This window comes from Oryctolagus cuniculus, chromosome 1 (genome assembly GCF_964237555.1).
Source record: "Oryctolagus cuniculus chromosome 1, mOryCun1.1, whole genome shotgun sequence".
NCBI lineage: Eukaryota > Metazoa > Chordata > Mammalia > Lagomorpha > Leporidae > Oryctolagus > Oryctolagus cuniculus.
In genome coordinates this window covers 98,694,217-98,718,722 of record NC_091432.1, presented here as the reverse complement: position 1 = coordinate 98,718,722, position 24,506 = coordinate 98,694,217, and the positions used below count along the sequence as shown (strand labels likewise).

The 24,506-nt window shown below is 39.5% G+C and overlaps 1 protein-coding gene and 1 long non-coding RNA gene across 3 annotated transcripts in view; one reads left to right on the top strand and one right to left on the bottom strand.

Moving 5' to 3' along the window:
• Positions 1 to 6,594: 6,594 nt before the first annotated feature.
• Positions 6,595 to 10,597, bottom strand: LOC138850540 (uncharacterized). The gene is made up of 2 exons (XR_011390417.1): positions 10,330 to 10,597; positions 6,595 to 7,291 (listed from the first exon to the last, which is right to left on the bottom strand). It is a non-coding gene; the product is annotated as an uncharacterized lncRNA (long non-coding RNA).
• The window catches only part of GUCY1A2 (guanylate cyclase 1 soluble subunit alpha 2), a 354,340-nt gene continuing 339,537 nt past the window's right edge, over positions 9,704 to 24,506 (top strand). For both annotated transcript variants that reach the window (XM_051820049.2, XM_070077689.1), the window contains exon 1: positions 9,704 to 10,006. In XM_051820049.2, coding sequence (XP_051676009.1) covers positions 9,704 to 10,006 — 303 coding nt within the window. The remainder of the gene's footprint in view (positions 10,007 to 24,506) is intronic.

The following is a 24,506-nucleotide window of genomic DNA, read 5'->3' as shown; positions in this document are numbered from 1 at the left end:
TTTTGAATGAAGGGATGAACTAATATGTGTATATTGGTTTTTATAGTATTTTTCAGCAAAGCTAGAAACCAGCTTTGGTATTTTCTTCATGGAGTGATTATCCCTATGACTTTAGACTATAATCATAGTGGAGGCAATTACCATGCTGAACAAAAGAAAATGAATTCCACCCTTGATATGGATTTTGTCTTAATAAGAAATTGCTTTATACAATGTAATAAACATAAAACTAATCATGAAATTAATGTTTAATAGAAAGAAGAATGCTCTTATTTCATCCAAGAAGGCATTCCCCCTTGTTCAATATAAATAAACCAAAGGTATAATAAAAATAAATTATAAAAGATCTTTATTTATACAATTTAAATTCCTTATAACTGGTGATAAAATGAAATCTTTTACTGTTTGTGTATATATCCTTCAAGCATGAAACACCAATAACTTGTTCCAAATTGTCAATATTTTTAACAAGCATATGTTTATTTAGTATCTCAGAAACTGAGAACCCATAACTTGGAAAAAGTTATTGAACAATATTGTTCTTCTTTGTGAAAGCAATGTGTAACTTTGTTATACAATGTTTGGTCTTCCTACAGACTAATATCAGTTATTATTACTCAGTTATATTTGATAATATATTTTGATTGATTTGTATAGCTATGTAACTTTACCAGTGCTCATATTTGCTTAATTCTTATTTGCATGAGTATATAAATATCATAATCCATTTTATAAATCGACACCATTTATTAGTAATATACAATGACTTCATTTTAAATCTGGCCAGATTGCACAGAAATTATATTATGTCATTTTATATATTAAGAGCAAGGTATTGTTTCTTTGTTAATGGAAAACTACCAACAAAAAGCAAACAGCAAAATGCAAAAGTGTTCATTTTTGAAATAGAACACCAAATAGAGCAGGGAACAATTGAGGAAGAAATTCAGCTGAAATAATTTAGACTCAAGGACATGGAAAATCTATGACCTCATCAGCCTGGAGACAATTAATTTTATTATAGTTCATTATATAACCTCCTGAAAATACAAGCACCATGTCAATCAAGAGCACTGAAGGAACCACTGAGAGAGCGAGAAGTCAGCATTTTACTTTGGTGACTTTTGTGATATTCTGGTTTCCAAAATATTTAATTCAGCTTGTTAAAAAACCTTCTGGAAGTAATTAATTGTGGTATTTAGATGGGGCATTTGGGTTTATAAATGAATATAGTCTCTGAATAAAGACCCCATTTGGTGAAATGTTGCTTAATAAGTACTATGTGCTTAGTTGCTCTTCTTTGTACTGCGCTTTTCCTGCATACTCATCCAGTCATTGCTTCACTGTCATTGCAGTCTGGTGATTTCCGATTCTGAATTGTCACTCCTCTTGGCCATTTTTTGTTCTAGGATTTTTTTTTAATATTAGTCACATGATATTTCCACAGTCACTTTTACAAAGCTCTGTGTTCACAGTCCATTTCTCTTACTCCACTTTCCTGTTTGCCTCTAATACTTGCTAAAGCTAGCTACAAGTGATTTCATTCTCAGTACTTGCCCACTAACTGCAAGAAATTCCTGAGAGCAGAGCATCTCAATTTGCCATGTGGATTAACATTCTCATCCTTGCTGTTGAAACAAAGGTACCAATCTCAACATTGTTCTGTGATGGAAAAGGGATATGTATTGGATTGAACATAAGAGAATACTGTATTTGGTATGAATCAAAGTGGAATAATTTTTCTTGACAAATCTGATTTAAAATCCCTGTCACCAAATCCACAATGAAGGCTTGGGGATCTTTTTGTTAAATGAAAGAGACATCACTGATTTTAACACAGAAGTAGCACTTATTGGATCCTTAAGGGAGGATTACTGTTTTTAAAAAATAGCTCATATACATCAAATGCTATTTAGTTAAGATTGGAGGTCTGTTTGTGGAATAAATAACATGCGTTTAGTTTCATTTGTAGCCATAGGTTTGGGAGAAAAGCAGAACTGTGAATAAAGAAAACTATGATGCGTCAAACAAATAGCTTATATAAAAGTTAATTTTGCTGCAGTGGTTTATTAAATGTTTACATGCTTTGACACTTGGTTAGTGTATCCAAGTAGTAAACTGAGATTAAAAATAATCTACATTATTGACTGGTATTATATTCTTGGGCAATGTAATCAGAAGATAATTTATAGTAGGTGTGTCCCAAAATAGAAAATTGTTGTGTGTGTAGGGAGGGGAGATCACAAAGAAGCAACATACCTACGTTTCAAAGGTAGGCAACTTGTTTGCTAGACAAATGAGGCAGGTTACCCTATTGGTCCATGTTCTTGGGAACAGTAGATTGTTTAGATGAGTGAGTAGCTTTTCCTAACTGGACCAAAATATCTTCATGTCAAAGAGTTAAATTAATTTTTCAATGCATGCCAGATAAAGTCCATAGTATGACCTTTCCTTATCTGGTTTGTTTATTACTGTATTTCTCATTGTTTTTGAATGCATAATTTCCAAATGCAAGTTTCTCTCCCTCTTCTTTATGAACAATTATTTCATTTGCATCTATTAAAATATTATCCATTCTTTAAAGGCCAATTCAGTCTCATTTCCTTTAAGAGGAAATAGCTAGAATTTATCTTTTTTTCTCTTAAAATATGACTTTTATAATGCTTTTTTCTAATATCCAATTTTGGTTCTATTTTGTATTGTTGTTTAATTACTGATGTTATTTAATTTCTTTATGTTTCTTGTCTTTATAGTGATATAATACTAAACTGTCAGTTACTCAAATACATGTTCAGACAGATAATGTGGATAAGTGAACATAGCCATGTGTAAGTGGAGTAATGCAAACCCATTATTACTACCTCAGAAAATGATTCAAGTGCTACTCTGTACAAATATTGAGCCCAGACCCACCTTTCCCCAGGGGCAGTCTCTCTTAGTAATAGTCTTTTGCAATAGGACTATGAAATACGATTCGCTGTGCTAACAGCTCACCCGTGATTATGTGCCACTGCACCATGGACAGGCCCCTCAACCTTTGGATGCCTTCATTGCTCTGTCAATAAAATACGATGAGGTACCTCCTTTCCCCTTCTTGACAACAGAAGTTATGGGGAATGATGAGCCTTACCTTTGACTCTCCTGTTCTGAAAAAAGGATAATCACTGTAATTTGGGGATCTGTTTTTAAAAGAACAATGTATCTGTTTTTAAAAGAACAATGTAAAAGATCAGAAATCTTTTAAAAAAGAATATTTTTGAGATAATATTATGTCTGCATGGCATGGTGAGAAATGCAGTCACTTCTGGGGTCTTGCTGGACAGGATTAAAATGGGTTCACTTTGGAATAACTCTCCACATACACTACTTATCTGGAAACAAGGATTCTTCTACTGTTCCTAATCAACCCCATGTGAATTAAAGAAACAGAACACTTGATGTTAGTTCACTGTGGTGATATAAATTCCTGCCCCCCCCTTTTTTTTTGTACACAGGAAGAGGAATTATACTCATTTTACTCATTGGAAAGAGGGCTTTAGAAATAAGTAAAACTATGTTTTATTTTAAAGGTTTCAAATTATTTCCCTTGTCTTTAAGGCATCTTGTCTTAATGTACATTGCTATTTTAATCATTGTTAGCAACATTTTACTAAGGTTCCTTTATTTTATAGCTAATGATGAAAGCACAAAATTTTATTCTTAATGTTAATACTTCTAAGAATTCTAATATTTCTATTAACATTAGATTTTTGGAAAAGATTTATTATTTTAAAATAATGATTGAACAACAGATTGTATATTTACCACAAATTGACCATATGTAAGTAAATGTCTATTAACATTAACAAGGTTATATCAAGGCATCCTTACTGATAACTCATACTTATTATTGTTAGCTGTCAAGTCTAATATGCTGTAGACAGGATGATATGATTCCTTTCTGTAATATAATAAAGCAGACCAAAGAATTGGGTTATGAAAAGACGGGGAAATGGTGAACATCTAACCAAATATGATTGAGTTGAAATTTTTCCTTTTTATCTATTTAATTCTGTGGGCTATGTTCATGGCAGTTTCATATAAGGGAATCTTATGAAGTTAAAGAATGGATTTGCAGAAAAATTACATTCTCAGAAAGGATGTGACCTGGAGGAAAAAGAAGCTAACTTTATGATATGTGAGTGGAAAATTTTCCAGACACAAGATATGTCTGGAAAGAAAATGAATAGCTCAACAAATAGAAAAATTATAGAATATTTCAGAGTGATGATATCCTAGGATTTTATCTAACCCTTTTAATTTAGAGGTGAGGGAGTTGAGTCCCAGACAGGTTCAGTAACATACTTTTGGTCACACACTACCAGAGGAGCACCTGACAGAATGTAGAACTTCTGCCTATGCCAGTGTTTTCACATGATGTTATGTTTCAGGAAATAAAATTCAAACAGATTAATATTGTATGTATTATTTATTTTAATGCAGGAATCCATTCATATTGTGACTTTTCAGTGGATTTCCCTGTTTTTAGGACATTTTAGGACAGTTACACGAGGCAGGAATGAAATGTGATTCTGTGGAAATAGCTTGAGCTTAGGATTCAGAATTGGAATTCTGACTCTAATATTTATGGTTTCCATGACATTGGGGGAAGATATTTAAAATCACTGTGCCAGAGTTTACATAGTTACATAATTGGAAAATGTGTCCTATTTTATCACTGTAAAGATTTAAATGAAGCAATAAATAAACAGAACCTGGTAGGAACTTCTTAACTAATGTTAATTTGCTTTTAGCTAAATAGATTTAGAAGGCAAAAAGGTTTGGAAACAGATCCAAGCTGGAATAGGTATTTAGGAAGATAACTAAAGGCTACAAAGGACATAGCGTAATCACTCCTTGACAAAATATTACTGTTATTAGACATGTAAGGACAATACTGAGGTCTCCAGAAATGAGTGTAAAAGGACACAATAATGTTCCAGTACAGCTTGTATTTAGTACTCGAAAAATAATTCCAACTCATTAAATTATACACAGAACTAATGGTGCTAGGATTTTGTTTGCAGACAGAAACTCAGGATTGTAGGAAGCCATGGTGCTGGTGTTCATGTTTGGATACTGACTTACAGGGTCTCTTCTTGAGAAATGGATTTCTGTGATTCATGACTGAGTGCAAAACCACTTAAGAAAGAGAGTGGTGTCTGCCAGAGGCATCCAAACACACTGATTACTTGCCCTCTTTTGCTTTCTTGATTTGGTAGCATCAAGACACAGCATCCATCTCATTCATAAGTGTCTTTTGGTACAAATTCTGCTAAATTATCATTGGCTTTGTTTCATTTATTTCTTTATTCCCCCACACCTCCTTCTCCTTTTTCTGAGCACCAAGAGTTGTACATGTTCAGGATGGTTTTTATGACGAAATACAAACATAAGATGATGGATTACATTGTCTTCTGTGTGTCCTTTTTTTAAAAAAAGTATTATTTATTTGAAAAGCAAAGTTACAGAGAGGCAGAGAGAGAGAGGAGTCTTCCATCCGCTGATTCACTCCCCAGATGGCTGCAATGGCCAGAACTGGGCTGATCCAAAGCCAGGAGCCAGGAGATTCTTCCAGGTCTCCCACGTGGGTACAGGGACCCAAGGAGTTGGGCCATCTTCTGCTTTCCCAGGCCGTAGCAGAGACTTGGATTGGAAGTGGAGCAGCCAGGACTTGAACTGGGTCTCATATGGGATGCTGGCACTGCAGGCGGTGTTTTACTTGCTAAGCCACAGTGCCAGCCCCCTGTGTCTTTTTGTATAGGAACAAAGCAGATGACTCTTCTCACTCCATTCTGTATTATCCTTAATATTTATTACTTAAAAATTATGCAAGACTATGAAGTACAGTATCTTCACTCTTATTTGCTCACAGTCTTTCAATGAGAAAGTATTTTTGCCTTCTTTTAAGAGAGGGAAAGGTATAATAAAGTGGGAGAACAGATCTCATTTAGGCAATGTGGGCTGTGGTTAAACCTGCAGGTGGGAGGTAGGTGTGTGTGTGGGGTGGGGTGTGGGGGGTGATTTCTAAGTTAAAGATGTAGAAGAACTTGCCCTAGTTAAGAATTCACCAACCTATACATTCCTTTGGAGAACACGCTTTACTATTGCAAGTGCAATTCCTGAGAGTTGTTAGGTTTAGGTAAAGATTGACTACAGGGACAAATTTCCTTCATCTTGATATCAGGAAGAGCTCTGCTCCAGGGAAAGCTTATGCAGATGTTGCAGATTTTCTTGCTGGAGACTTAGATAGATGAAAAGAAATTAAGAAAGAGTTTGGAGCTCCTAAATAAAGAATTTGGGAAGTGAGACTGATTGTAGTTTTTATTTGAATTTGACAGGGATGATTTTTCTTTAAGTACTTCTCTGGAAAGGGTGAAAATCAAATTAAATGAGGCACTTTGAGTGAAAGGAGTTTATAAATAGCAACGTTTTGTATGAAGGTAGGTACAGTCTCCATTTTGAATAAGGTGGAAGAATCTGCTTTCTGAGAATTCCCCAAAAACTCAATCAATTTCTGGTGCCCTAAGCAACTTCACAAATAAACAAAGCATATTTCTGCATTTTCCTTACCCAGTAGTAGACTGGGATTTCAGGATGTTATTGAAATACAGTAAACCTAACACAGGCTTCGTGGGCATGAGTTTACACAGATTTCTTTTCCTAAAACCAGAGCTCTCAGTAGACAACTCTTTGCCTAACATTATTTGTATGGCTTTTACTAGCTCTAAGCCCTTTTTCACAAAAAGATAGTAGGGAATAGGTTATGCTTCCTTTTACAAATGTTAATTCAAGTATAGAACACAGCACTCTTCATATTGAGAGCTTTTGAACCCTGCTCCTGAACAAAAATACAAAAGAAACCCTTGAAAGCAAAACAGATGATGTACTGTCTATAACTAGGATTCCATTTGTTTATAGTTTAAAAATCAGTGGGAAAATCGCGATCAAAGGCAGGGTAATTCATACAGAAAATTGCCAGACCACTTCATCTGGCTGGATTCTGTAAAGTCTTTGATTCAGACAGTTCACATGAAGAAAAAACGGTCCATAGGTTCAGAGTTCTTTCCAGCAATAAACTCCTAGTGTAAACAGGAAGACTCTCGGGTGTCTTGTAAATTTTACAAACAAATGATACTCCTTGCCTTGCACTCTGTGATCCTGACTTTGAGGCAAGAGCTGTAATGAATAGCAAAACATTCCAGTTCTAAGTTCGACATAGAGATTTTTCACTGTTACCACAGTAGGACTTCTGTTGAGGGGGAGAAGACCCGTAGGTTATTAAAAAAAATTGAAGATTATATTTTCTTTGGTTTGCTTAATAATAGCTCTAAAATTCTATGATTCTAAAGAACCTGTTGATTATATCAGTAATAAAGAAGACTAGGAACACCACATGCAAGCATATCAGTTTCCCCAAAGTTGTAATAATGTAATTTTCAAAGGATAATTCAATTTAGAAAAAGAAGTGACCAGTGAAACATTTTAGCAGGAGTGGAAATTATTACTTATGATTACAAGTATAGTTTGTGTGTAATTTCCAGTGGGAAAAATGCATGTGGAATTAGAGGTTATGGGAAAATCAAAGGAGACACACCACCTAATCCAAATCATACAGAGAGGCCATAGTGGCCTCTGATGAGAAACTATGCAGTTAGAAACTTCTTCAGCGGGCTGAGAAAGGGTATGCTTGTAACAGTACACACGATTTTTGTATCTTTAACACCCACATAAAATCTGAGAATTAGGCGTGGCTGTCAACCTGCTGGAGTGCATTTTTAACCAAATCTAAGAGGAAGCTTCAGACAACATGTATATTTGGGTCTTCAAAAACAGTTGGCAAGATTTAGAGTTAAAAGTAAATTGGAGTGACGAGTACAAATACAAACTGCACAAACCCATCTACCTTCACCTGGAAAGACTAGTCGCTTGAGAAAAAGAAAAAAAAAAATAGGCAAAACAAATTCTGCTTTGGCTCTTGTGTCTTTTGGAGGTACAGTCAGAACCCTGGAACTTTACTTTTTGTAAGCCAAGGAGGCGAGGAGGGGGTCCATGTGCTGTGTTTCTGGGAGAAGCATAGCCCAGGGCCCCTTCTTTCCACCCTTTACACTAACGTCAGAACAAACCAGAGGATTTTCTGGAGCTAAGGCAAGGACAATGGGGCCAGGCGCTGCTAGAACTGGCTTACAAGGAAGCAAGATTTGGAATGAAGCCGCTGGGCTGCAAACTCGCGGCGAGAGATGTGCCCACGCTGTGAGGAGAGCTTGTTCCTGGCCTTTGGAAAGCCTTTCTCCCTACTCCTCTTAGATTTCTGAGCAGCCAAGTGCAAACAGATCGCGTTTCTGGCGCAAAGAGCCGGCGGAGGAGTGCTATAGGGTCGCTCCCCGGTGTCCTCCCGCCCCGCGCCAGGTCCTGGGCGATGGAGTCTGAAAGGGAAGTGTTCTCTGACCCCCGCCCGCTCTGCCGGCAGACGCGGCTGCAGGTGGCCGGCGGAGCTGTCCAGCACTGGTGCGCAGCGGGCGGGGGCCGGCCGCCCGCGCGCCCCGCCGTGCTGAGGCTGAGCGGCCGGGCTCTCGCCCAAGCAGCCGCTGTCCTCTCGCTGCCGGGGTCTGGCTCGCTCTGCGCCCACGCGGCCTCGCGCGAAGCGGGCAACGCTGGTTCCCACGAGCTGCTCCAGCAGAACGGGCGCCAACATGTTGACCCTTCCCTTCTCTTCCTTCCCCTTGTAAGCGTCGCCACTGGAAAGGACGGGCTGCAGCGCTCGGCCTTTCTCTTTTGCCTCGGAACTTCCTAAATAAACTCAGAAGAAGGCAGGGGAAACACACGCGTGGACCCTGACCCCCGACTTCGCGCCGTACGCTTCCCAAGGTGGCTCCGGAGGGAGGTCTCCTGTCCCCGCCCCACGCCTCTCTCCCCTCCCGCGCCCGTCGGAGCCCGTCCGCTCCCATCTGCCTTTCCCGGGGCCCAGGCACCGGGCATTTGGGGTGGGGGCCCTTTGGTCCCATCTGGGCCACGGTGCGCTCCTCCTTGGAGCAGGGGGCGGTGGCAGCGGGGAGGGCGCGCAGAGGACAGCAACCAAGTGTCCTCGTTGCTCCTGAAACGTGGCGACAGGCGAGGCAGAGACTCCCAATGAGTATGATGGCGACACGTGATACCGGCGGAGGGCGAGCATGGGGGGCGGGGGGATAAAGGCAGAAGGAGGGAGGCGGGCAGCAAGTGCAGAAGGGCGGGAGGAGAGCAGGACAGGGGGCGAGACGGGCGCGCGGGCGGCACAAGCCTCTGCCGCCCCGGCCGCGCGGCCCGAGCCCTGCCCGACCCGCCGCCCGCGGTCACACACTTGGAGCCAGCCCGCGAAGCGGGAGCGCGGCGCACGGCGATGCGCCGAGGCGGGCGCTGAAGCGGCGCCGCGCGAGCAGCAGCACAGGCGGCGGCGGCCCCCAGCCCAGCCCGGCGCCGCCGCCGAGCCCGGGCCCCAAGTTCCCGCCATGAGCAGCCAGCTCGGGGGGCTCTTCGGCCCCGGGGGCTCCCGCCCGGCTGAGCGCGACCACAGCGCCCCGCGGCCCCAACGCGCCTAACGCAGCCGCTCGCGGGGTCCCGCCGCCGCCGCCTCCACCGCCGCCCGCGTCCCCGCCGCCGCCCGGCCGCCGCAGCGCCCGCCAGCAGCATGTCTCGGAGGAAGATTTCATCCGAGTCCTTCAGCTCCCTGGGCTCCGACTACCTGGAGACCAGCCCTGAGGACGAGGGGGAGTGCCCCCTGTCCAGGCTCTGCTGGAACGGCAGCCGCAGCCCGCCCGGGCCGGCCGAGCCCAGCGCGGCCACCGCCGCTGCCGCCGCCGCCGCCGCCCCGGCCCCGGCTGCCTCTGCCGCGGCCGCCGCCGCCACGGCCGGGGCCAGGAGGGCACAGCGCCGGAGGCGGGTCAACCTAGACTCGCTGGGCGAGAGCATCAGCCGCCTGACGGCGCCCTCGGTGAGCGGGGGCGGAAGGGGCCGCGCCTCGGGAGCGGGTAGGGATCGGGAAAGTTGGCGCGGGGCGAGCTTGCCCGGACGCGCGAGCGGAGCCGGACCGCTGGGGGGCGGCCGGGCCTCACCCCGCTCGGCCCGGGGTTCCCGGCGGTTCCGGGAGGGACCCCTCCTCGCGGATCCGGTGCCAGGGGCAGTAGAAAACAGAAGAGAGAGGAGGACCCTGCTTCTCCGCGGTCTCTTGAGGCGGGGGCCTGGCCGCCCATCTCCAGCCGTGGACCCTGCTACATCTGTGTCCCCGGAGGGGCCCCTGTGCTCCTGCACACCCACCTGTTTTCTTTGCCCCAAACTTTGCCAGGCACTATGGTCCATAGTTGCATTTCCCTGTCTTTCATCCCGGCTGGCTAGCATCCCCAAGGAGCCCCAGCCCCTTCCAGGAAACCCTTCCTCTCCTTATTCCCACACTCTCTTGGTCTTGGTGTGACCTTGTGTGACATCTTTGCATTCCACAGGCTATCTGCATTCTTTGTTGATTCCGTTTCTCCAGTCTGCAGAAACTCTCTGCCGCATACTTTGCTGGGTTGCCTTCAGAAAGTGAAGAAAGTTTATCTTGTGTTTTTATACCCTCCCCCCCCCCCCTTTGCTTATTCACTGGGCATTTACTGGTTCAAGCCTCTTTTCTGGATAAACTTGGTGTCTTTTTGTTTTCTGAATCTCTCTGGTACTTCTTACTCCTGCACCTCATTTTTCACTCCCCATTTCCTGGATTCCCATACTTCTGTGGTTTCCTTACATTTAGGCCTTGGATGAATGAGTAAGTACCTTCCCAGACCTCTCCAAACTTGCGCTTATTTGGGGATGTCTGTATCAGCAGTTTCAGGTGAACACCACACTCCCCCTGGCTCTAGGCATCTTTCCGGGGCACTTGTGCTGGCTTCCTACTGAAACATTTCAGCTACTCTTGATTTTTACCATTTGCGGGAATGTCAGATCCCCGATCTCATCTCTCCTTGTTCTGGGTGAGCTGTTTTGAAGGAACCCATCCCATTGCAGAAGATTTAAAGGAGATTCGGTGCCAAACCCCCATCCATCCCCACGCTGACCTTGGATGCAAGGACTTTAAGTCCTGGCAGCACTTTGACCCACCCAAACCTGGGACATTCACTTTTTCAAAGTGTCCACACTGAATCCGAACAATGATCTTTGTTCTCCACTCTCCCTCTTGAAAAAGCTCACTGACTGAGGTTAGGAGGGGTGGCATCCCGAGGGGGTGAACGCTGGTACCAGGCAGCCCCACAGATATCCTCATGACACTTGCATCAGTGGAGAGTGACGTTTTTCTCCCAGCAGTGTAACTCCTCTTTGGTCTTCTTCCCCTTCTTGTGTGTTTCCCCTTTGATGTGCCTTTCTGCCACTTTTTCTCCACTGATGATCAAGAAAACAAATCTGAGAATGGATTGGCTGCTGCTTGCTATTCTTTCTTGCAAGTATTTCCCAGGCAGCATATATTTGATGCTGCAAATTGTTGAACACAATCCTTTCTAAGAGGAGTACAGTAGTTACATCTGTAGATTTGTGTCAGTACTCAAAGCAGTAATTGGGCAATATATGAATTCTCCAATATCACAAATATGTATATGATACAATGATTATACTTAAGATAGTGATTAGTTTTCAAGGAGTTGTTTTTATAATTTTAGAGTTTTCTTTTTGCCTAAGAATCAAGATTTATCAATTTCCAAAAAGTAATGACAGTGCCTTTGGTGATGCAAATTTAACCTAAGACTGTTTTCAACTTAACCTAAGACTGTTTTCAACTACGTACATGAGTAGTACATAAAATAAACTGAGAATTCAAATACTTACTGCAAGAATAAGAGAGGGGAAGCAGTCTTTGATGGTTGCCTTTTTAAGTCACATTTTAGGTAACTCTGGGTTTCTGCTGAAAGAGAAGTACAAACATAAATAATAGTTTTCAGAATGAGAAATTTGAAAATGTAATGACCAAATATCTGCAACAGCTGTTTTTACTTTCCATGACTCAGTTCTGTTTTGAAAAGGATCTGTCAGGTGGATGCCAAGAATATACACGTGAATACAGTATAAACATTTTCAACATCATAATGCATGTATAGAAAATTCTCAATGGCTACCATATCACCAATAGATTTAATGGCACAAAGAGAGAGTGGTTTCAAAGCAGTGACTTATTTCCATATAATCCCTACCCACTTCCTTTTATTCGGCAAGCTAGTACCCTGTTGCAAATAGTTTCAGTAGATTAATTCTTACCTTCTCAAGATCTTAAACTTCCCTGTAAACACTTGTGGGGATGAATTATATCTCATGTTCTCTCTCATCAGAGACAAACAGTTTCTGATTCTTTGATGCCACCAAGAATAGGCCCTCCCAAAGCATGTTTAGATGGGGAGCTTTCTATCATTTCATCAAAGTAGATTTCATGAGAAACTGTACTTGTTGTGCAAACTCCTGTTTTCTTGGTGGTCCCATCATGAAGTGTCTCAATCACATGTGACATGTTATTCAGAATGATTTGCAGGAAGGAAAATGGAAATGAAGTTCATGAACACTAGAACATTGCCAAGTAATTAAACCAGTTATTTGGCCAGTGGAATATTAAAACTCAGATTTGTGATATATTAATCATTATTTTTCGACGCATTGATGTTAACTACAAAGATCACAGTATTGTATATTATTTTAGTAAAAATGGAATTGGTGAAATTGGAAGACTTTAGAGTTCAGGAGATTCTAACTTTGCCTGGAATAACTAAATACATGTATATATCTGGGAGCATTAGTTTGACTCTCTGGAATCCTTCTCATCTGTTAAGGGTTATACTTAGGGTCTCTCCTATTCTGAGATTCTAAAAAGACATACTGTTCTTTGGATAAACTTTCAAAATGGAAAAATGAAAGAAAATCAGGACTTTCATTATAGACTTTAAAACTTTTTGAGCAAAGCAGTTTGCTTTAAGTAGGGACATCAAAGTACTATTTAACTGATCCAGTTGTTAAAAAGATTTTAACATCACTATGTTGCAAGTATTGTACAAAGCATTGGCAATACAAATGTGGAACAAAATATACTCAATATCTTTTACCTTATGGAACCTCTTTAATTATAGTTCTTATTTTCAGAAACTGTATTGAAGGAAAATATAAGAACTCCAGTTATCTTGGAGATGTGTAAGGGATGTGTTATTTATCATCTTTGGGTGATTTTTTTCACTGTGAATTTCTGAGGTACAGCTATAAAATATAAATAACACTGAATATGTGATTGAACATGAATAAATGGTATTATTTTGCAGTAATTTAATACCTGGGAGCACATATGGAAATAACATGAAGGGTTAATTTAGTAACTCACTATTTGGCTTTTATTTTTATTTTTATAAATGAGAAATTGCTCAGTTGCCCTATCACTCTGGTGTGGCTAATGTCAGCCTGTCAGTGAAGATATTCCAGAGCCAAGATTTCTTGAATGAGAACTCCTTGCAGGTGACTTTGAGGACCAAAGAGAGCAAAATGCAGGAAGAAGAGTAACACCTGAAAAATGGCAAGTAAGGGGAGTGCAGCTGCTGACAGGAAATTGTCCAGGGCAGTGTGAGAGCAACTGGAATGGAAGCTTGGATACAAACAGGAATCAAAAAACTGCTTCATTATTTTGGGAAAGGAAATTATATTAATACATGCCTAGGAAAAAAGTGAAAGAAAAAATACATTTGACTTCTCCTGATATTAACTAAAATTAGCTCTCTGAAATGTATACACAAACAAAACAAAACACTTTGTAAAAGTGGGTGTGACTGACATGTAGTCAATAAAATATACAAAATATATTTGTGAGGTAAGATATTTGATAATTTGTGCATTTTAATTAAAGCTTTTTATATTTTGGGCTTAATTTGTATAATAAAGTTCTGAGAACCAGATGCATAACAATCATGAAATTAGATAAAATGTGATCCAGTAGCTTAATGTTTGCACATTCGTAGAAATTAGTGTAATCTGAAGTCAGAATGTAATGACTCTCCATTGCCTTTCTCTGCTGCATTCCTAATCATCTGGGAAACAGTGCAGCAGAGTTGATGGCCTTGAGTTGGAATAATCCTCTGCTAATCCTGTAAGTGTGAAACCCTGGGAAAGCCACCACCATCCTTCCATGAGCCAGTTTCCTCCTTTGTGAAATAGTCATAGTAACTACCTGGTAGATTTGTGTAAAGGAGAAGCAGTATTCCTGTAAAACTCCCTGCACTCAATATTTGGTAGTTCCAAGTGAGAGCTAATAATTTCTACCAAATTTGAATTCCTCTCAAGGATCTAAAAAATTTTTTTCCCATTAATTATTCATTTTTTAGTAATCTCATTGGAAGATCTCATAGAACAGAATCACAGATGTTAAGTAGCTAAAAAAAATGATAAATGATAAAAGCACTTAATTTTGTTGGCATAGCCAGTCAATCCATTAAAAAAAATAAAACAGGAGTTCCTTTTTATTTCTGTGACTATGACTCACGTGTGTACACAGGTGTATACAATCATTGCAGATTCAAACGTTTCCATCAAGTCACTGCATACTACGCGACAATACAAAAGCCACTTATATAAATGCTATTAGCAATATGAAAACATCTATGTTTTGTAGACTATGGATATGTCATGACAAGTTAATCTTAAATTAGAAAAGAAAACATATTAAGTAAAAGACAGACTGCTTATTTCATTTGCCTGATGAAATTTCAAACCTTCCTTATCCTTTGCATTCAAATTAGAAACCTGAACATGTGCTCAAAGGGCTAGACTATGAGAAGCAACAGTTACCCAGCAAGTGGTATTTTTTTTTACTGTAAGTGTACAGTGAGAAATAATAGCAATGATGATCAGTTTGTAAGTAAATGTGGTAGGCGATTGCAGCCTCCTTTTTTTTATTTTTTATTTTTTTTTATTTTTGAAAGGCAGAGTGGACAGTGAGAGAGAGAGAGACAGGGAGAAAGGTCTTCCTTTTGCCGTTGGTTCACCCTCCAATGGCTGCCGCGGCTGGTGCACTGCGGCCCGCGCACCATGCTGATCTGAAGGCAGGAGCCAGGTGCTTCCTCCTGGTCTCCCATGGCGGGCAGGGCCCAAGCACATGGGCCATCCTCCACTGCCTTCCCAGGCCACAGCAGAGAGCTGGCCTGGAAGAGGGGCAACTGGGAGAGAATCTGGCGCCCGGACTGGGACTAGAACCTGGTGTGCCGGCGCCACAAGGTGGAGGATTAGCCTATTAAGCCACGGCGCCGGCCCTGCAGCCTCCTTTTTAGTGTATGCTTTTTCTACCTTGAAGGAGTCTTAGATGCATCCAAGGAGTACTTGAGTGTTGTGTGTTTCCCTCCTAGATCATCATTGCTCTTTTTGTTCATCTCTATTTTTGTCTTGTTGCCTCTATCATAATAGAGCTGAAAGTAAAATTTAAAAGTTGTATGTATTTCATTGACCGTGATAACAAAATACATTCTTTGTAGACATACACATTGTGCATGATGAGTTAGAAGGTAAAACTGTCTCTTTTGGGATTTCACACATACCTAGGAAGAAAAAAAAGTAACTGGCATAAGACGGGAGAGTATTTTTAAGAGTTATCTATTAACTGAGTTTTCTAAGCAGGCCCCTATTTAATGCATGAACCAGTGATTTGGCTCAAAAGTCAAAACCTGTATTTAAATTCTGACTCTGTTCATGATACTCTCATGTTTTTCTGGTGTTTAGAATACTACTTGGTACTACTCAATAAAATGCTCAGAATAAAAGAATGAATGTTCTTGTTTAAATGTCCAGTTGTATGTATATTTTTTATTTGATTTTTTTGTGGTGTGTTTGATTCTATCAAACAGAATATTTTTATTTTACACCCAAACTTCGAGAGACATAGTTGGGCACAGACTTGTTTGAATTTGCATATACCTGCTATTTAATGCAAAACTTCAGTTTGAAGTTGTGTTAAAAAAGAGCACATGGAACAGTATCCTACTCCTAGGAGTCATTGAGTGGACCATTTATATTTTAAGAAGTTAGGTAAGCATAATGATTCTCCTGCAGTCTGGATTGCTCGTATTTCTGTACAATTCTCTGTCAAATGAGAAAGAAATGTTTGTCAGCAAGTGAGCTACTGTTGCCAAAAATGCAATGCTAGGATATGGCAATGACATAATCTTGGTCCTCAAATATTACTTCAGGACAAGATCTGAAGATCTAGACTTAAGTGCTGTAAACACAGAACACCTCATAAAATTCAGAATTTCAAGCCTAGAGTGATTTAGGAAGTAGAGGAGCTGGAAATAGCTTTGAAGGCTGGAGATTTGTTGAGGTTGTTGTGGAGAGTTAAGAAAAGTGAACATTTTTATGAACAGAATAGTGAGAAATCACTTCCTGAATAGACTTTATTTGAAGCCTATTAAATAGTTTTTCATTCAAACTAGTGGTCACTGAATTTCAGTGAATGCAAGGTATACTCGAAGTAAACTGTCAGATGCAGATTCATGGGCTTAATCTTCAGAAGGTCTGGTTGGATGGTTTGCAACAGGGACCCTGACGACATTTTGAACAAAGGTAAAGGTGATTACTAGGCACATTAAAATTGTATCTGGAGATGAGTGAATTCAATATCTTGAGGACTACTGATCTAAGCTCAGTGAGATCTGCAGACAGATTTTTATTTTTTTGAGAAAATGATCATGGGAGTGCCTTTTTTAGAGTGAATATATCCCACGCTACTATTGCCTTTATAGGGACAGGGATAAAGTTAGTGAGTTGGTGCTATTTACACCACATTCTTTGGCTGTGTCTTATGTGGTCAAAATAGTCTTGCTGGTTGTATGGTAGATGGTATTTGAGATATCACAATTTTCATCCTTAATTATTTATGAATTATGTTTCCATTTTTTCCCAACTCTCTGTGTTATAAGTGCCATTGTTATAAGTGTCTCATGACTTTTCCTCAAAGTAAACATATATATAAAACTATGTAGAGGAAAAAGGAGAAGGAAGATGGTCGTGAGGGTCAGGGTGACATGACCATCAGTTTCTGTGTTTCTTAGGATGAGAAGACGTTTCTCAAATGCTTCATCTAGAATGACTAATGATTTGTTGGAGGAATGATTTGTTGACATGCCAAAGAGAAATTTAAGCAGGTGAGGGGAGAAAGGAACACATCTGGATATTTTTTTTCCATAAAAGAAGCAATTATAGGTTTAGATATTAGATGTACAGGGCCACCCCTCAAACCAAAATCTCTACCAAAATATCATGAAAGCAGTAGTGGTTGCTAATCTCTGTGTCCTGAGACAATTAGTCATTCTGTGTTTCAGTGGCCAAACTGGGTAAGGATCTGGTTGAACACTTCAAATAGTGATTCAACATTTGAACAATACAATATATTTGTAGACAAGATATGGTGCCAGTCCATCATAAGAGGAGGCTATTTATTTAGAAGTCCTGTAGTCACCTTAATTACAAGTCCTTTAATTCCATTTGACTTCTTTTCCATCCACTGCTCTGTGTTTGTTATGTGTTTGTCTATTATCGCCAGGGGGGAGAAACAAAAATGTCCTGAAATATGCTTTCACTCTTTGTTGCTTTATGCCTATGCTTTTTCATGCATGAACCCTCCAAGTGAATACTGAGAAACAACAGTTTTTCTGACTGTTTTCATGCACACACACATGCACACACAGACATCTTGTTTTCTCTCACTGTCACTTTCCCCTGTAGATTACTAATATTGTTCATGTCTTGATTTTAGAATTTACTAGATTGTACTATGATTTTGTTCTTTTTCTGTCTCTTCAAGATAAGAAATCATGTTTATGTATGCCCATGCTCAGTAGAAGGTCTGAATTGTATAGGTACTCAACAGATATTTGTTAGAAGAATGAATAAATGTATGTATTTGGTGTGTATCTGGGAGTGCTATATTTTAGTTGATCATTTAATTTAACTGTTGTATTTGTAGCTTTTGTCAAGCACAAATAATGGTAAATGTAGTTATAGCATTATTTTTGAGATATCTTTAAAATTTTCAAAACACTCTCACACCTGGTGTTATATTAGAACTTCTCAATCATCTGAAGACTTTATGCCAATTGCTTTTAACTGGTTAGTATAATATTTTAAAATACCTGCAGACATAGCAACTATTTGGGTGAACATATGCTGTACCACATATGAAGGTTTATATATTTGTCTTTTAAAGAAATGCCTCCTCTATAAGATATAAAGTATCTATATCTTTACAAGAGATGATAAATAGCATCCCTACCAGACTACTTTGTTCATTATTGTCTCAGTATATAAGACACCCTGTGTGTCAAAAATTATCTTTAATAAAAATCTACATATCAGCACATGTGTGCATCTATTCTGCAGAATTAATGGACACAATAATGGCATAGAAGGACAGAGTGGTAGAAGTTAGACATTGCTGGTTTAAGGAATGGGGAAGAAAACTAACCAGAAGCAGGTAGGAAATATTACTGTGTAGTGTCTGAGGGTTCAGTTGAGATTAGAGATAATCCATTTGTCACTCACACCGAAAACATGAGCATGACTTGGGGCAGTTCATTGGAAGGCCTGTGTGGCAGATTGAGCTTGAGGTGTTTGGGGGGCGGTCAGCTGGGGTGAAGTGTTATGCCTTGTGAAATCATGAAAGTTGAATTTTGAAAAGGGGTGAACTTTAATGATTCCAGAGCATTTTGAGCCTTTCTATTTGAATATAGATCTTATGTTAGGATGATTTAGTATATACACTGTGTTATTCATTATTCACTTACTTGTCAGAGTAGCTGATTGCTTTTTTCCCTTTCTTAACTAGAATCGGGTAACCTGGTAATTAGTCTTTGAGAACTCAGTTCTAACTGACTGCTTAACTAGTTATTTACATCATGCTTTCAAAGTTAGAATCAATTCTTGAAAAATGTCAGAATATTCAGCTGCAACATTCAGTGCATTATTTATGATCCCTAGTTGTTATGCCATCATGTTTCCTTGTCTCACACTTGCTATATCACTTCTTGAGTACAAGAGAGCCTATGAGATTTATAATAATTAGTGGCTACCAAATGATTTCATATTATTTTGGAAAGTGCAGAAAATATGTTCTTATCTGAAAGGGTAGAAATTTGTTTTGTGAATCTGAACGAGTCAACTTGCAGGTGAGCCCATGGAAAACTCGATGAAACAGTCTCCAGAATTAAATAATTGTCAGTGGGTTAATCAGTCTCTGATAGTCCCAAAGGTTCTCCTGTGTGTTTCAGTATCACTGTGGCATACATGTGTGGACATCCTGGTAAGTGGAATGATGTAGATCAACAAATGCGTGAGAACAGCAAATGTCCCTTGTGTAGAAGCACTGAGAAACTACATGGCCCTTCTGGTTTGAAAGAGTTAATGTGCACACTATGCTTCTCATATTCCACCATGAAGTTCCTAAAGCAAAAGGAGAGATAATACAGGTAGATTTTGGCAAAAAGCTTTTCTAAATTTCAGAGTTCTGTGTATAATTTTGTTAATAATCTTGTTTTCCTTGAAAAATGCCTGTAAGCCTATTTGTGTGTAGGATGGGTGGGAGCTGATAGTATAGCTCAATTAATGTGATGTTCTGATTTTTGTTCTAATTTGATCTTGAGGAAATATCTTTTCTGCCTGCTACTCATTTCTGAAGTTATATGTAATAACACTCAGGTGTCAATCAAGAGTAAATATCTAACAGAAAATTGAAGACATTGTGTTTCTGTTATTAATGACTTCATTGTGCTGCTTGACTGCTTTCTTGGGGACAGCACATTCTTTCATATTCCTCTACTTTTCACCTCTGGGAAAATAACAGATGTGGAGTTAGGTAAATTCCTATTGTGCATCTTTGGATAAATTATGTTTTCTGAGGCTTGGTTTCTTGTCTGTAAAATGAGTGCAATATTTAATTTATAGTATCATGTACAGTAAAAGTATAATAATGCTTACAACAGTATTTATAATATAGTAAATGATTAATACATTTTGGTCTTTGTCTCCAACTCCTTCTTACCAGTTTTGTTACTGATCTGAACATTAGTAATCACATTTCCTGATAACTTCAGTTACCTCCAGCCACAATATTTGGCAACATCTCTAAATATTACCTTTCTTTCCAGTTCTTGTTTAGCACTCCCATCCTTTTAATGGGAAACATTTTCAACATTTCTAAGTGTGTAATGTTTCAGGTTGTTGTGTATGTCTGATATACTTTAAAAAAAATTCTGTTCCTTACCAGGAATCATAAAACAAATTTGATGATACTGATTTCTTGTTTATTCATCATTCACGTTCCTTCAACATTTATTCATTTGGACAGCATTTATTAAGCAAATTAGTACTTATTAATTCATTCAGCATATACTCAGTAGGCTGTAAACACAGGCAGGAAATAGGACACCCTGAAATTTGATGTGATCATTTTGGATTTTAAAATGTATAATTCATTGGAGGCATTGTGTCACAGCAGGTTAAACCACTGCCTGGGATGCCTGCATTCCAAATTGGAGTGCCAATTGGGTCCTGGCACCTCTGCTTCTGATCCAGCTTCCTGCTAATTCATCCTGGGAAACAGTGGATCACATCTCAACTGCTCAGGCCCCTTGCACCCACCTGGGAGATCTGGATGGTATTCTGGGCTCCTGGTTTGGCCTGACCCAGCCCTTGCAATCACTTGGGGGAATGAACCAAAATATAGAAGATCTCTTCCTCCCTCTCTTTCTCTCACTGACTGGTTTCAAGTGAGTGAAAATAACTAAATATTTACAAAATAAAATAACATGTGAAAATTTTCTAAATAATGTCCACAGTAGGCATTTCTGCCCCTCCCTCTGTCTCTGCCTCTTCTCTTATCTTGAATTTTCCTTATTTTGCATGTGTGGCAGACATATAGGTAAAGGAATGATCTGTATGTGAAGAGGCCAGTTGAAGCTATAATGTTCATGGTGATAGTAATCACAGTAGTGTTGATTTACTGAGTCTTTACCATGCATTAGGCCCTGTTCTAAGTACTGTATGCATAATATTCCATTAAACACTTGTAGCAGCATGCAGAGGTGATGCCTTACCATGATCTGTACAGCATCAAGAGGGTATACGTCTCTGACTTCATTTTGTGACACCGTAATCTACATTCATCATTCTAGGATATGCTCCTTGACTATTCCAAGCAAGCATCATCTTGCCTCTGGAGTTTTGTCTGATTTCTCATGCCAGAAATGTGCCCCAATCACACCCAGTTCTGTATGAGATTGGCTTTTAGATTTTAACTCAGTATCACCTCATCAGGCTATAGCTTTCCTCACTAACATTTTTCATATCTTTGTTAATTGTTTCTATTATATTACCCACCATTAGAAATTAAATTTATATTGATTTGTTCAGTGACTTATTACTTGACTCCTTTCATCATAGGTTAATCTCTACAAGTTTAAATTCTGTCTTGTCTGGGTTGCTCCCTGTAGTCTTTGAAGCATCTGGAATAGTCTTGGCTAGAGGTACATTCTCAATTCATATTTATCTTTTTTTTTTTCATTTTGAAGGAAGACTTAGGACTTGGAACAGAAATGAGATAATTAAAAATAATTTTTGGAGTGGGAGAAGAATTAACACGTATTAGGCAACAACTACAGACCTAGGATTTACTAAGTATTTTCCTAATATGCATCTTTGAGATTTCAAATACAATGGCTTCTTAAAAGTTCATAGAAAATGTGTATTATGAAACAACTGTGCATGGATTTTAACTTTTTTGCAAGAAAACATTTTTAAAAGGTTTATTTATTTATTTGAAAGTCAAAGTTACAGAGAGGCAGAGGCAGAGAGAAAGAGAAGACTTCCTTCCTCTGGTTTGCTCCCCAAATGGCCACAACAGCTGGAATTGGCCTGATCAAAGCCAGGAGCTTCTTCCAGGTCTCCCACGTGGGTGCAGGGGCCCAAGGACTTGGACCATCTTCCACTGCTTTCCCAACCATAGCAGAGAGCTGGATCAGAAGTGGAGCAGCCAGGACTCGAATTGGTACTAATATGGGATGCTAGCACTGCAGGCAGCGGCCTTATCTTCTATGCCACAGCACCAGGCCCTGCTGAAAACATTTTTTTCAGTTTCATTTTCCATGAACTTTGTGAAGTATCCTTGTGCTCTTGCAAGGAAATTTTTATTTTAAGAGGCTGAATTACCTGTGTGATCACAGTTAATAACTGATGGATACAGTTAGAACCTTGGTCTGTTTAACTACAAGATCTGTTGTTATATATTTGTGTTTCAAGCCTCTATGAGTGGTGGTGGACCTTACAGTGTATGGCCTACATGCCCCTTAGGGACAAGAGACATATTTCCCAAGTTGCTGTGAGTACTGCTGGAAGTCAGCTCTCAACCGTCGGCTCCCTTTTGCATTGCCTGGTTGAAAGAAAGCTGTCTTGCTCCATTCCTGTGACTAATCAGCATGGACTAAGAAGCCGTAGCCTCTTTGCCCTACTTCAGCACTGCTGATGCAAGAACTTTCTGTGTGGTCAGCTGAGGCCTCCACTGAGACTGCATCACGGCCCCACTTCTCTTGCTACACAGTTCTGCTTCCTTCTCTACCCTTGGGCTTTGATTCTAAAAGCACTCCATAATACATTCCCCACATACCTGACCTGCATTAGTGAGTTTGAGATTGAGGATTGGCATTCATTAAAGTGCAAATTTCAGAAATTCGAAGGGAATTTTTGGGACAAATATGGTCATGTTGGATTTGGGAATTTTTGAATTTGGGTGAAAATGATCATCTCTAGACTGTGAGCTATTTAAAGGTTTGCATTGTTGAACCACCAGCCTCAGGATCATGCCTATCAGTTAATTCAATAAATGAAGATTGAAGATTTGGTACAGGAGCTTGGATAAGAGTTGATGGTTGAACTCTTATGGTGACTTTGCAGGTGATAGCCAATATCTTGAAAATTGACAAGCTATTTGAATGTGAGAGATAGAGGAAAATAAGAATAATGGAGAATTAAGGATCAGTATACAAAAAAAAAAAAAAAAAACAGGTACCAATATACATTTCTGTGTTTGTTGGGTGGGAGATGCCTGGGAAGCAGCTTGGAGGAACAATGGTAGCAGTTAATATTTGCAAACTGAAGAAGAGAATTCATGGATGTTACTTTCGGAGCCAGTGAAAATGAGGTTGCCAGTGGCCTTTAGGAATGTGATGTCGGTCTTGCATCTGAGCTAGAAAGCCACTGAACAAGATTTAAAGGAGAAATGTAGGATGAGTAAACAAAGGATATCTTTGCACATTTCATTGATCCACGACATTTGTAAATAAATGGAGAGAGCAATAGTTAGCAGGGCCTGGGAAGCCAAATCAGTTTATTAAAGAGGTAGAGATTCATGTTTGAGGGTAATGGAGAAGTCCAAATCTGGAGATGAATGAGACAGACAGGATTTGAACAAGGATAAGATTGTTTTAGAGGCATTCTCTAATTCCTTTCCCGAGAACGAGGGCACTTCTATCTCTATGTCCAATGGCAAAATAATATGGTGTAGTGTGAAAGTTGCTGCTAAATTATAGTTCCACTTGCATCTGTTTCATTACAGTTTGTTTTGGTTTTATCATTGTAACTCAGTCATTGATCAATAATTTTATTAATCTAATGACTATCAAATTTAAATTCCCATGCTATTTACAGTTCTGTTATTTTATCTTAACGATGGTAGCTGCACTATGTGTTGTCAAATCAGGTCAGAAATGACACTAAGTCATCCTTAAGTAATTATATGTACATATATATGTATATTTGCATGTGTATATATATTTGAATTGTGCATTGTAAAATTTTTTCATTTGTATAATCCAATGCTTAAATAACTTTTGGATTTACTTATCAGCCGTTTCATGCTTCATTTTTTTCTCTCATACTCCTAAAGATAGAAGTTTATAAATTGAACACCATGCAGAGGTGATTTGTGTTGGTATTCCTTGTTCTCTTTTAATATTAGAGGTAATTGCACAATACAGACACACACACACACACACACACACACACCACATCCACACACGGACCCTTGTTCTTATCCTTTTCGCGTCTGATCCAACCTTGTTCACAGTTAGAGCTCTTTTTGACAAGTTTTTGATAGCTGGAGGAAAGGTCACTAATGGAAGGAACTCTTGAGTATTAAGGGTGAAGGGATTAGGACCCTGTGTGGTTGTTATATTGAGTAAATTTTATACAGTTGAGAGGTGCTGTGGAAGGTAAAATAAAGCCAAACAGGATATACACAGTTGGTTTAGCTTTTTAGCTCTCTCTTTCCAAAATTTTTCTGAGCAAATTTTGCTCAATTTCATTAAGTAAGCATTTTTGTCTATGTTATACACTGCCAAATTGTTTCTACTATCTGCCTGGAACATTACAATCAATCAATGGATTTTTGTTAAATGAGTAAATTTAGAGTG